This window comes from Molossus molossus, unplaced genomic scaffold (assembly GCF_014108415.1).
Source record: "Molossus molossus isolate mMolMol1 unplaced genomic scaffold, mMolMol1.p scaffold_m16_p_21, whole genome shotgun sequence".
Taxonomy (NCBI): domain Eukaryota; kingdom Metazoa; phylum Chordata; class Mammalia; order Chiroptera; family Molossidae; genus Molossus; species Molossus molossus.
Genome location: NW_023425357.1, coordinates 7,486,915 through 7,499,917, shown reverse-complemented (window position 1 = coordinate 7,499,917; position 13,003 = coordinate 7,486,915). Strand labels below are relative to the sequence as shown.

General features: G+C 60.7%; 3 protein-coding genes across 3 annotated transcripts in view; 2 read left to right on the top strand and 1 right to left on the bottom strand.

The window, feature by feature from the left end:
• SULT2B1 (sulfotransferase family 2B member 1) overlaps positions 1 to 2,165 on the top strand; it is a 31,532-nt gene extending 29,367 nt beyond the window's left edge. Inside the window, exons 6-7 of the mRNA XM_036275008.1 lie at positions 477 to 657; positions 1,984 to 2,165. Coding sequence (XP_036130901.1) covers positions 477 to 657; positions 1,984 to 2,165 — 363 coding nt within the window. The remainder of the gene's footprint in view (positions 1 to 476; positions 658 to 1,983) is intronic.
• A 1,455-nt stretch (positions 2,166 to 3,620) lies between these two features.
• On the bottom strand, positions 3,621 to 12,126 carry FAM83E (family with sequence similarity 83 member E). Its single transcript, XM_036275862.1, has 5 exons — positions 11,656 to 12,126; positions 10,461 to 10,628; positions 9,810 to 9,934; positions 5,618 to 6,065; positions 3,621 to 3,893 (listed from the first exon to the last, which is right to left on the bottom strand). The coding sequence occupies exons 1-5, from the start codon at positions 12,124 to 12,126 to the stop codon at positions 3,621 to 3,623; spliced, it is 1,485 nt and encodes a 494-aa protein (XP_036131755.1).
• On the top strand, positions 7,937 to 8,305 carry SPACA4 (sperm acrosome associated 4). Its single transcript, XM_036274873.1, has one exon. The coding sequence runs from the start codon at positions 7,937 to 7,939 to the stop codon at positions 8,303 to 8,305; it is 369 nt and encodes a 122-aa protein (XP_036130766.1).
• Positions 12,127 to 13,003: the final 877 nt, after the last annotated feature.

Here is a 13,003-nt window from a genome sequence, read left to right as displayed (position 1 = left end):
CAGGGCTGATGACTGGCGGGCATGCGGGGGAAGGGAAGGAGGGGTGAGGCTGTCTGGCTCTGTGATGTGCGACCGACCAACCCTCTGGGCTGTTCTGGTATGGGGACCTGGGGGAGGAGCAGGTAGGAGGCACAGACTGGCTGACGTCCAGTTTCTAACCTGAAGGAGGGTGATTCTACATAAGGTGCTGAACTGACCTCTGCCCCCTGCTGTGACCTCTGACCCAGCCTCTCCCCTTCCCTCCCACCCACGGAACCTGCCAAAATCCCAAACTGTACAAACCCTCAGAGGCCAGAGCCCAACCCCTTGGCTTGCAGGTGGGGAAACTGAGGCACAGAGGTGGCGTCACCCAGACAAGTCTGGGTTGGGACTCCAACATCCAAATTCTGGGTCTGGTGCTCCTTCCTTGCCTGGGTCCCCTCTCTCCACTGCCCCGCCCTCCCCTGGCCCCCCTGACCCCTCTTTCCTGCCCCCAGGACCTCCGGGGCTCCGTGCAGCGCGTCTGCCAGTTCCTGGGCCGGCAGCTGGGCGAAGAGGCGCTGGGCTCCGTGGTGGCGAACTCTTCCTTCGATGCCATGAAGGCCAACACCATGTCCAACTTCACACTGTTGCCCCCCAGCCTGCTGGACCAGCGCCGCGGCGCCTTCCTCCGGAAAGGTACAGGACCTCGGCTTCCAAGCCTCCTAGGCCACTGCCGGGCTGTGTGGCTCGGGCGAGTTACTTAACCTCTCTGGGCCTCAGTTTCCCCAGCTATAATCTGGGGGTGCTCCGAACAGAACTGCCTTCACAACATCACTGTGGACCCAGAACTGACTCCACACACAGGGCTTAACATAGGGCCTGGACACAGCAGGTGCTGGGGGGGAGGGGAGGCCCATCACCGGAGGCCTCCCCTCTCCCCCCAGTTGCAAGTGGGAACAAACGGCCAGCTCTGAACCATAAGAGGCTATTTATTTATTCCCCCCCCCTTTTCTTTTTATCCTCACCCGAGGACATTTTTGCATTTATCTTCAGCTAGAGCAGGAAGGAAGGAGAGAGGGAAGGAGAGAGAGAGGGAAGCATCATTGTGAGAGAGACACATCGAGTGGTTGCCACCCACAGGACCCCAACCGGGGCCAGGAACAAACCACAACCAAGGTACGTGCCCCCAGCGGGAACCAAACCCGGGACTCTCTGGTCTGCGGGCCAAATCTCCCAAACGCTGAGCCAAACCAGCCAGGGCATTTTTATTATGTTTTTAAATCCTCGCCTGAGGACATGTTTTTATTGATTTTAGAAAGAGAGGAAGGGAGAGGAACAGAGAGAGAGAACATCAATGTGAGAGAGAAACATTGATCCATTGCCTCCCATACACACCCACAACATAGGTATGTGCCCTGACTGGGAATCGAACCCGCAACCTTTTGGTGCACAGGACAACGCTCCAAACAACGGCACCACCCAGCCAGGGCGCTAGGAGGCTATTTAAACATTCCCGTGCAGCATTCCAGGGTTAGGGTGGGAGTGTGTGAGTTTCCTGTAGCTGCTGAAACAAAATACCACCAACTTAGTGGCTTAAAACAACACACATGTATTCTCTCGTGGTTCTGGAGGTCAGACATCCGGAATCGGTTCTCGCTGGGCTGAAACCAAAATGTCAGGAGGCCCCTGTTCCGTCTGGAGGTGCTGGAGCAGAAGGGTACCCCGCCTTTCCAGGTTCCGGCCCTGCCTGCTGCCTTGGCCCCTGGCCCCTTCCCTGCATCTCCAAAGCCAGCAGCGTAGCATCTTCTCTGAGTCTGACCCTCCTGCCTCCTCTTACAAGGACTCTTGTCATTTCATGGGGCCCACCTGGATACTCCAGGATCATCTCCCCCCTCTCAAGATCTTTAACGTAATCATAGCTACAAAGCCCCTTTTGCCACAAAAGTTCACCCAGAAGCGGGAAAGAGGGTGCTGGGGTGCTGGGGCGATGTTCCTCATCGGGCACAACCTCCCTCCCGCCAGGGGTCTGCGGAGACTGGAAGAATCACTTCACGGTGGCGCAGAGCGAAGCCTTCGACCGCGTCTACCGCGAGCAGATGCGGGGCATGCCGACCTTCCCCTGGGACGAGGACCCCGAGGATGCCAGTCCGGACCCCGACCCCAGCCCCAGCCCCGGCCAGGCCTCCGAGCACCCCCATCAGTGACCCTGAGAATAAACGCATCGCTCCTGCCTGTGCTCCTCGATGTGCTATGGAGGTGGCGTGCCTCCGGCGGGCGGCAGGGGGCGCGCGCGAGGGCAGGCTGAGGCGGGGTGGGGTCCCTCGCCTCGCACCAGGGCCTACAGGGGGCCGTGCCCTCCTCCCCACCTGGCACGCCAGCGGGGTCGGTGACGGAGAAGCCCCACAGCGTGGGGCACCTGACTTCCCCAGGGCTGGGGTGCTGCAGCCAGGACTCCTGGGTCCTTAGGGAGGAGGGGCTGGGGACCAGGACCCCTGGGTCTGAGGGAGGAGGGGCTGAGGCTGGACCCCTGGGTCTGAGGGAGGAGGGCTGGGGACCAGGACGCCTGGGTCTGAGGGAGGAGGGGCTGGGAGCCTGGGCTCCTGGGTCTGAGGGAGGAGGGGCTGAGGCTGGACCCCTGGGTCTGAGGGAGGAGGGGCTGGGAGCCTGGGCTCCTGGGTCTGAGGGAGGAGGAGCTGAGGCTGGACCCCTGGGTCTGAGGGAGGAGGGGCTGGGGGCCTGGACCCCTGGGTCTGAGGGAGGAGGGGCTGAGGCTGGACCCCTGGGTCTGAGGGAGGAGGGGCTGGGGGCCTGGACCCCTGGGTCTGAGGGAGGAGAGGCTGGGGGCCTGGACTCCTGGGTCTGAGGGAGGAGAGGCTGGGGGCCTGGACCCCTGGGTCTGAGGGAGGAGAGGCTGGGGGCCTGGACCCCTGGGTCTGAGGGAGGAGGGGCTGGGGGCCTGGACCCCTGGGTCTGAGGGAGGAGGGGCTGGGGGCCTGGACTCCTGGGTCTGAGGGAGGAGGGGCTGAGGCTGGACCCCTGGGTCTGAAGGAGGAGGGCTGGGGGCCTGGACTCCTGGGTCTGAGGGAGGAGGGGCTGAGGCTGGACCCGAGTCTCCCACTAGGCTGTGGAAAATCCAAGTTTCTGTCATGAAGCAGGTTTATTCTGAGCAAAGGTAAAAGGGAGACCCAACGACTCACGCCCGAGCACCTACAAAACCATCCCAGCACCTGCCCAGTCCCTCTCCAGGGCTCTGAGCCGCTCCCCAGCAGGTGTGTCCCCACCGATTTCGGGTCCCTCGTTATTCAGCCCAGCTCCCTCGATTGGGGTCTCTCCTCCCCTTGGCCAAGCTCAGTTTACCCTACTCCTGAGCACGTGGGTCCCAGGGACCCCCTTCTTCACCTCACACAACCCAGCGTGGGGGCCCCTCAGTTCTGACGTGACCGCAGTGGGACGTGTGCTGTTCCATGACTCCGGCTCACTGCGACGTTCTGTCCATTTTCTAGACGGTGCCAGTGAGGTCTAGAGTGGGCATGGGATTTGCCCAAGTTCTGGAATAAGTCGAAAAAAATCCCTTCTGCTTCTCAGACTCTGAGGCCACAGGCACACCAGGCCGGGGCCCTGAGCAGACGGTCCTCCAACTCTCCTGGGCTGGGCTTCCGTCAGGGTCGCCCCCTGAGTCCTGCCTGGGTGGCCCAGTCTGGCTGCCGACCACCTCTGGGCCCCAGGGGTTTGGGTGCAGCATCACCAAACCTTCTTCGCGTTGGGGACAGGTAGCGAAAGCGGCGGGAAGGGCCGAGGGGCAGGGGGCTGCCCCAGGGCTGGAGCCCGGCCAGCGGGCGGGAGTCCGCCTCGCCCCTGGGGGTGCCCCCAGTGCCCCGCTGCCGCATCAGGGCCTTGGCTGGGGTGTCCTTGGAGTCCCAGGACTTCTTGAGCTGTGGAGGGAAAGAGAAGGAGGTGAGACCAGGCTCCTGGGGGCTGAGCCCGGGGGAGGGAGACAGACAATGAAAGCGGGAGGAGGTGAGACAGGAGGAGATGACACAGAAGGGGGAGGTCAGGGAAGGGGCTCCGGAAACTGAGGGGAGGGGAGAAGGCCCTTGAGCTGCAGAACCAAGAGGGAGGTGAGCGGGGAGGCCTGGGGACTCCGGACCTCCAGGAGGTGCCCCCCCTGCACCTTTGCAGCTGGGGAGGAACCGGAAGCAGCCAGCAGCCGCCTGGGTGGGGGCAGCAAATATTTGCCAAGGGAGGTGATGCTGGGTGAGGACGGCTGGGGACCAGGTGGAGGCGAGGACCTTGGCCCTGTCCCGCCCATCCCCCTTCTCCCTGGGTCTGAGGGAAGCAATTCCTGGGATATTTTCTCCCTCACCCTCAGGACCGGCCTCTAGTTCCCCCTTAGCAGATGAGGAAACGGAGGCTTAGAGGGGGCACAGCTCTCAGAGATCCTGCCCCCCAGGGTCAGCCTGCATCCAGAGCAAGTCTGCCTGCTTCTCCCTGGAGAAACCACCCTCTTAACAGCCCACTTTACAGGACGCTGAGCCCCTCCAGGGCTCCCCAGAAAATTGGGGCAGGCCCTGCTGAAAACCCAGTGTCTAAGCAGCTGCGGAGAGAGGGGTCCCCTCTGAGCTCATGACACTTGAATCTGGGAAGCCGGGGCACAGGGAATTTCAAAGCCCCACCTGGGAGGCAACCAGGGCTCAGTTCCAGTCCTCCCTGGTGCCTCAGTTTCCCCATCTGTGAAATGGATGGGTGGAGAGATGTAATAACATCCACTTCCTGGGATTGTGGCAAAGGTCAGATTTAACCACTTTTGTGAAAGCGCTTGGCACGGGGCCTGGCACGTGGGAAGGTGCCTGCAGGAGGCCACTGTTTCGACCTTGACAAGTTCCTTAACCTCTCTGAGCCTCGACTTTCCCGTTCCCCAAAAGTGAGCATGATAGCCCTGGCCGGTTTGGCTCAGCGGTTGGAGCGTCGGCCTGCGGTCCAGAGAGACCCGGGTTCAGTTCCCGCTAAGGGCATGTGCCTCGGTTGCAGTTTGTCCCCGGCCCTGGTTGGGTTGTATGGGTGGCAGCCACTCGATGTGTCCCTTTCACGTCGATGTTTCTCTCTCTCTCTCTCTTCCTCTCTCTCCCTCCCGCTCTATCTGAACAAAAAATGGAAAAGTGTCCTCGGGTGAGGATAAAAAAAAAAAAGTGAACATGATAAACGTCTCTCCTCACTGACCCGGGATGAGGATGTCATGAAATAAATTCCACTGGGGGAATTGATTATATGAACGATTATTATTCTATTCATTCTATTGACTCCTCCCTCCCCCCAAACAAACTGAGGATGAAGCCACCGCTCAGTCCACTTCCTAGATGAGAACATGGAGATTCAGAGAAGGTGAATCCCTTCTCACAATTGGTGTACTGTGGCAGGATTCACACCCAGGGCTCTCGGGTCTCTGCTTCATGCCACCCAGCCCAGCACACAGTGTGGGAACAGGAAGCAGGTGGTGTGATTAGAAGCAGCTCAGCTTCCCCGCCTCCCCAGGGCAGGACAGAGGAAGCCCTCAGAAAACAGAGCAGGGCCTTTGGACCCAACCGTGCGACCTTGGACAAGTGCCGTCCCCTTTCTGGGCCTCAGCTGCCTCCATCCTCCTCCAACCACCAGGTCTCACCTCGTTGTCACCGTCACTGGAGTCCGACAGTTGGGACAGGCGGCTCAGGTCCCATAGGGATCGGCTGGGCCGAGCCGGAGGGCCACTGGGGGTCCGGGCGCGTTGGATGCTCCTCAGGATGTCACTAAGTGCAGGTCCTGGGATGGCCTGGGTCTCCTTCCTGTCTCTGTCGAAGACGCGGCAGGTGGCCAGGCGCTGGGCCAGCGGTGACACGTCAGGCAGCGGCGGTGACACGGGAGCCACGGAGTGGCGGTGGGCCACGCTGTGCGGGCTGCGGGCCAGCTGCGGCACCCCCTGGCTGCTGACGAAGGGGCCTGGGGTGGGCGCAGGGGGGAGCGGCCAGGAGGCCGCGTACAGCGTCCGGAACTCGCGGCTGAAGGCATCGGCGATCTCGCCGGTCAGCAGGGTCACCAGGCCACGGTGCAGGCGTGAGTCACTCCACGTGAAGCTGGGTGGCACAGTGAGGAGGGTCAGGACCTCCATACAGCCCTCAGAGGCCCAGCCTGGCCCCATCACCATCCCCAACCTGTCACCGAGCACGTTGTGTGACTGTGACTTCAGGAAAATCCTGCCACCCTCTGGACTCAACATCGCCCTCTGTAGAATGGGGACCACCAAGGTGCCTGTCCCATGAGGACAACACGTTAAAATACTAGACTCAGACTTGAGTTTAAACCTGGGCTCTGCCCGTTCCCATTGAGTGATGCCTCAGTTTCTCCCTTTGAAAAGAGATGGGGTTCGTTTTCTGACACCCATGGGGACTGTTTTGAGACTCAGCGACTTCCTCTAATGACCCCATTTGTTAAGCACTCGCGGTGTGCCCAGCTCTGGCCGTGCCTGCTCCGTGTGCTTGTCTCTCATCTGAGAGACGGAGGTCACACATAGCAAGATTCGAATGAGCGCTGGCCAGTTTGGCTCAGCGGTTAGAGCATCGGCCTCCGGTCCAGAGAGACCCAAGTTTGGTTCCCGCTAAGGGCACGTGCCTCAGTTGCAGTTTGTCCCCGGCCCCGGTTGGAGTTGTGTGGATGGTGACTACTTGATGTGTCTCTCTCACATTGATGTTCCCCCCCCACCCCCATGCTCTATCTGAAGATACATGCAAAAATAACCTGGGATGAGGATGAGGATGAGGAAGGAAGGAAGGAAGGAAGGAAGGAAGGAAGGAAGGAAAGGAAGGAAGAAAGAAAGAAAGAAAGAAAGAAAGAAAGAAAGAAAGAAAGAAAGAAAGAAAGAAAGAAAGAAAGAAAGAAAGAAAGAAAGGAAGAAAGAAAGAAAGAAAGAAAGAAAAGATTCAGCCCTGGCCGGTTTGGCTCAGCGGTTAGAGCCTCGGCCTGCGGTCCAGAGAGACCCGGATTCGGTTCCCGCTAAGGGCATGAACCTCGGTTGCAGTTTGTCCCCGGCCCTGGTTGGTCGTGCGGGTGGCAGCCACTCAATGTGTCCCTTTCACATCGATGTTTCTCTCTCTCTCTCTTTCTCTCCCTCTCTCTCCTTCTCACTCTATCTGAACAAAAATTGGAAAAATGTCCTCGAGTGAGGATAAAAAAAAAGAAAGATTTGAAGGAGAGAAGACAGGTCGAGCTCCCAGCTCGTGCCCAGCGCTAGAAGCCCACGACCTGTGGGAGCCGCACGCCCGTCCGAGTCCTGTCCTCCCGGCGGCTGCATTGAAAGCATCCGGCCCTGGTATTTGGCCCGGCAGGGGCTCAGCAAATGCCCTCTTTGGAATGAACTAAACCTGGGCTCTGATCCCACCTCGAGGGCCCTGGACACGTCACTTCGTCCTCCAGAGCCTTGGTTTGCCATCTGAAAAACGACTCCCCTTGTGGGCACTCGGCAGGCGCGGCACCCAGCACCCAGCAGAGCCGACATAGTGGCCAGGATGGCAAGCATGGGGCCGGGTGTTCTTACCTGGACAGGGTGTCCATGTCCTAGCTCCCTGGCAGGTCAGCGGGCCAACCTGCCCCTCCGATTGTGACACCCCTCCCCCACCTATGACCTCACCCCCCGAGTGGCCAGTGGCAACCCCGAGGGGTCTGTGAGGTCATCCCATTCTGCTCCACAAAGACTCCCGTCCGGCAGCAGCCCCTGCTTTGTCTCTGTCCCGGGCAGCTTCTGAGACCCTGGGACTCAGGAGCCGTGGTCACGGCGAAGCTCCGAAGAGAGACGCGAGCGTTGGGAACCAAGGACCCTCCAAGTTCCGGCCCCAGGGAGGCCAGAGCCAGGGACAGAAGTCTTGTGGGTCAGCGAGTGTCATTCAGCAGTTCCGGGAGGCCCCAGAAGCCCACGGCCTGGTGCGGGCACTGTCCCCGCTGCCAAGCCACCATGGTCCTCGGCTGGCTCCTGCTCCTGGTGGCGGCTCTGCCCCGGGGCACGACAGGCGTCAAGAGCTGCATGTTCTGTGAGCTGACCGACTCGTCACACTGCCCCGGCTTCCCCATGAACTGCGGCGACGAGGAGGAGTGCTTCATGGGCAAGGGGACGGCCCCCGGCCTCGGCCCCGTCATCAACAAAGGCTGCATCCGGGCCACGCAGTGTGGCGGCGAGGAGCCTGTCACCTACCAGGGCGTCACCTACAGCCTCATCTCCACCTGCTGCTACGGCCAGCTGTGTAACAGGGCCGCCACCCGCACAGGCAGCTGGATGACGGGGGCCACCGCCGGCCTGGTGCTGGGCTTGTTCCTGCTTCACTGACCGCAACCAGCTTGGAGGGCAGGGCCAGGGACTGGTCCCTGTGCCCCTGCCTCCTCCCCCTTCCCTCATTAAATGGCCAGAGGCCCTAGACAACCCCTTGTGGCCCTGGCTTCATCCATTCGGGGGCGGTGGAGCTCAAGCGAAGCGCCCTGAGGCCTGAGTTAGTGGAGGGGCCGTGCCCCGTGGGGCTGACAGCACGACTGTGTTTCATTGGTTCTCAGACACACTCTCTTTCCACATTTTGATCAGGGTGCCTCCTTTCATTGGTGGTACCTTAGAGTCGGTGAAATCTGGTAACGAGAACATTCGTCAACAACAGCCCATGTCTACGGAGCGCTTATGTTACGTGCCGGGGGACCACTCTCTTGCTGAACCCTCTCGCGAAGCTGGGAAGGTGGATTCTCTCTGGAACATTTCCCTCCTGACCCTGGAGGTTCACAAGGTGGGGTCCCGGGACCGGCCGCAGCAGTATCCACCCTGCCGGGAACTTGCCAGAAATGCCCATCTTCGGTCCCCGTCCCAGCCCGGCTGAATGAGGAGGGGCCCAGAAATCTGTGTTTTAGGGAGTCCTCTGGGTCATTCTGATACATGCTCAAGGCTGGAAACCACCGGGGTGGGGCAATGGGGCACTCCTGCCCCTGGGTGGGGGCGGCAATGTCTGGAGAGGTGTTGGGTTGTCATAACGGGAAGGGATGCTACCAACATCTACCAGGTAGAGGCCAGGGATGCAGTCGGCACCCTACGATGCCCAGGAAAGCCCCTCAGTCAGCCATCGGCCCCAGAGGTGAGTGGTACCTCTGTGTGAACCCTTGCTCTGCGGTCCATCCTGTACCATCCCGGGCTGCATGGGGCACACAGAGAAGTCAGTTGCCCAGAGTCACTCAGCCAGTCACTGGCAGAGCTAGGACTTGAACTGAGGCCATCTGAGCCCAGATCCCCACTCCCGGCCCCCCATGCTGTGGCCCATGAGGTGGGTGCTCCCTGATCACACCTTCCAGGAGAGGAAACAGGCTGAGAGCGTGTCCCACAGCTAAGAATTTGCAGGGCCAGGGCCCAGGGTTGGTCGGACCTCAGAGCAGAGGAGGGACAGCAGACGGTCTGGGGACTGGGCCATCAGGACACCGGGTCGCACTTCTTCCCGGACACTCCGCTCTGACAGGTGACGGTACTCGCCTCAGGCAGAGCTGGGTCTCCATCCAGGTCTTCTTGGTTTTGAAAGACTCACACACAAACGGCGGGCCCGCTCCTCCAGATGAGGAAACCGGTCGGAGAGAAGACTTATTATCCAGGCCACTAAACGGGCCAGCAGCAGGGCCAGGGCCGGCCCCAGGCAGAACTGTCCCCAACCCGGAGCCTGTTCTGCGGATGACACATCCTCTCCGGGTGGTGTTCAGACCCATTTCACAGATGAGGAATGAGAGGCTGGAAAGGGGATCCAACTGTGCCCTGAGCACGCTGAGGGAGACGTGGGGACAGGGTACGGGCCGTGTGGAGGGGACTGTACCTGTAGGATCCCGAGATGACCCTGTCACCATCCAGCAGCACAAACTTCTCCTGCATCCGGCCGGTCACCTGCCATCGCCAGCGGCTCTGGAAGGTGCAGCCCCTCACGACGCGGATGTCCAGGTTCTGGGAGAGAGGGGACCCATCCTTGCTCAGGCTGACCTCACAGACCTCTATCTGGGGTCCCTCTAGGCTATTCCTAGCTGGGGGACCCATAACTTTGTAGAACAGCGGCTCCTAACCTGTGGGTCGTGACCCCTCTGGGGGTCGAATGACCCTTTTACAGAGGTCGCCTGAGACATAACAGTAGCAAAAGTACAGTTATGAAGTAGCAACGAAAATAATTTTATGGTTGGGGTCACAGCATGAGGAACTGTATTAAAGGGTCGCGGCATTAGGAAGGTTGAGAACCACTGTGGTAGAGTCTGTCCCAGCTTCTCCAGAGACAACAATCTGGGGCCTCAGGGGCCTCTTGGAGATTCCCCCAACTCAGAGGGACCCCTGTGGGGAGGCCCCTGCTTCCCACAATGCCATGGGCATCAGATCTCAGGGGACCCTATGAGCTGGCACCAACCTCGCTGACCCCGTGGAAGGGTCTGCCCCCAGAACCAGGGGAATGGGGGCTCAGAGAGCCCCTCAGCCAGGCCCCTACCTCAGTGGCCCAGGGGTTCACCCCCAGCCGTTGGGCCAGCGTCAGGAAGGCAGGCAACTGCTGGCCATCCAGGAGCAGGTACACGGGCACCCAGCGACGTGTGGCAGCGTCCACCAGGTCCAGAAGCAGGTCCGGGTCAGTGAATATGTCCATGACGATGGCCACCAGCTGAGGGTGGGGAGAGGGGCTGTGGACAGAGCCTGGAACTTGGGGAACACGCAGAGGTGGGGCCCTGATGGCGAGATGCTCGGGGCTGAGAGTGTAAGGGCCGGGCCTCTGTGGGTTGTTCACACGGCGTCTGCGTGTCAACGAGAAGGAGACGGTCCGTCCTGGAGACCCCGGCCTCTAACAGCCACAGAACCGTCATCCATCACGTTGACGAGGGTGAATGGCATCCCCCGAGCTGTGACATTACATGGTGGCCCTGCTCCAGGGGGCAGGGGGCTGGACGCCTCTGCAGTGCACTGTGGGAAACTGCACACCTGGGTCCTCAGCGGTGCCCTGGGTGCCAGGGGTCAGGGGAGGGCTGACCTGCTAGGTCACCCAGGGGAGCTCTGGGGGTTGGGGGGCTGCCGAGGGCCTGGGCTTGCAGGCAGGGAAGGTGGTACTGATAAGCCCCGACTCACCGGTCAGACAGCCTTGGTTCAAGTCTCTACTTGGCCACTTCAGGCCAGAGACTCAACCTTCCATGCCTCAGTTTTCCTATCTCCTAAATGGGCATAATAAGTCCCAATTCCCACATAGTAAGCCCTTGTGAGAATTCCACAGTAACCCAGGTCAAGTCCTTGGTGTGGGAGCTGGTAAACACAAAACCTATTCAATTAGAACAGGCTGGCCAGGAAGGCTGCAGGGGAGACCCTGGGCCCTCCCTGGGGATGGAGCTACCACCCTGGTGAGGGTGGAGAGGAGTAGATGACAGACAGGGGGTGTCATAATTAGGTCTAAGGGGTATGGATGCCTCAGGGAACCCAGATCTTGGGGAGAGGATTGGGAACCTCATATCTAAGAGGGTGAAGATGAGGTCTGGGGGGTGCGGACTCTTGGGTCCAGGGGTATGGACTCGAAAGTCCCAGGAGGGCCTGGGTGAGGATGCCCTGGGACCAGGGGATGTGCACCCCCAGGTCCAGGAGGTGGCACGTAAGGACATCCGGGTCTGGGGAATGTGGACACCAGGCCCCCAAGGCCCTGCCCCCACCTTGCAGGCGGCCTGGATTTCCTGGTGCATCAGCTCCTTGAGGGGCGGATGGCCCTCACTAGGCGGCTGGGTGTATAGCTGCGCCCGGGTGATGCCCTTCCAGCCCGAGTCCTCCGGCCAGCCCAGCCGCAGCACGGGCACTGGCTCCTCCGACTGTCCAGGCCAGTAGGTCAGGCTGCCAGAGTCCCCACTGGTGACGGTGGCTCTTTCTGCTCTGCTGGGCTCCTGCTTGGCTGCTGTCCAGTCCTCAGCCGCCGCGACCAGGCCCTGGAGCTCATCCCCACTCAGGAAGGGCCGCAGCCTCTCCTGCTGCACGAAGGCCTCGAACGCCTCTGCACCGCTACTCAGCAGAGCCTCGAGCGCCAGCCGCTGGCCCTCGGAATACAGGAAGCCAGGGCTGGTCTCCGCCAGGGGCAGCCCCTCGGCCCCTGACTCCGCTCCTTCCAGTGCTGCAAGCTGGGAGGCCGCCATCGGACTGGGTGTTCGAGGGTTTGGCTGTCTCTGAGGCACCGACCATCTGGGGCTCTCCTGATAGGCAGACCCTACGCAAGCCTTCCAGGGCAGCCCCTGCCCTGTCCCTGGCTCACTGTCCCGACAATCAGACTACCCAAATGACTGACCACCCAATGCTGCTCAGACCAACTACCTGTCAGCCTTCAGCCACTCTGACCAGAAGGCCCTCTGATCTCCCTGCTAGTTGTCTCTGATCTGGCTGACCCCACAACTGGCCCCGCATGTGGGTGAGGCTGACCACTGGCACTGTCTCCAAACTCTGACCCGTCAGCTGCCCATCTCTGCTCCAGCACACGACAACCTCCGGCCTGCTGGCCACACGACACACCAACTGACTCTCCGACTGGCTCAGGCTTGGTCGGGCTGATCACTTACTATTCCCGGCCAAAGGTCCACTGACTGCCTAATCACCTCTAGCCAACAGGCTGCCTGCCTGTCTGCGACTGCCGGAATGTCCCTCACCAAAGGGAGAACAGGCTTCCCGTTTGCCCCCCGCCAACAGCACGTCTACCTGATCCTCTCTGGCTGTCTCTTCGATTGGCTGGAGGATGTCGATTGCTTCCGGCCAACAGTCTCAGTATTTGACCACCCAGTGGAACTCCCAGCTGTGTGCAGTGGATGTTTCTCCCAACAACCGGCCAGCTAGCTCACCAGCTTTTACTGGCTGACCATCCTGGGCGCCTCCTCTCTGAGCCTTGGAGACATATACTCCGGCCCTCAGCATCACCCTTCCCCAGCCAGGGAACCAGGTCTCCTCTGCGGATGGAGGACCCTGCTCACGGGCCCTTGCACCCTCTCGGGCTGTTACAGCGGCAGATGCGCTCCACGGGGGCAT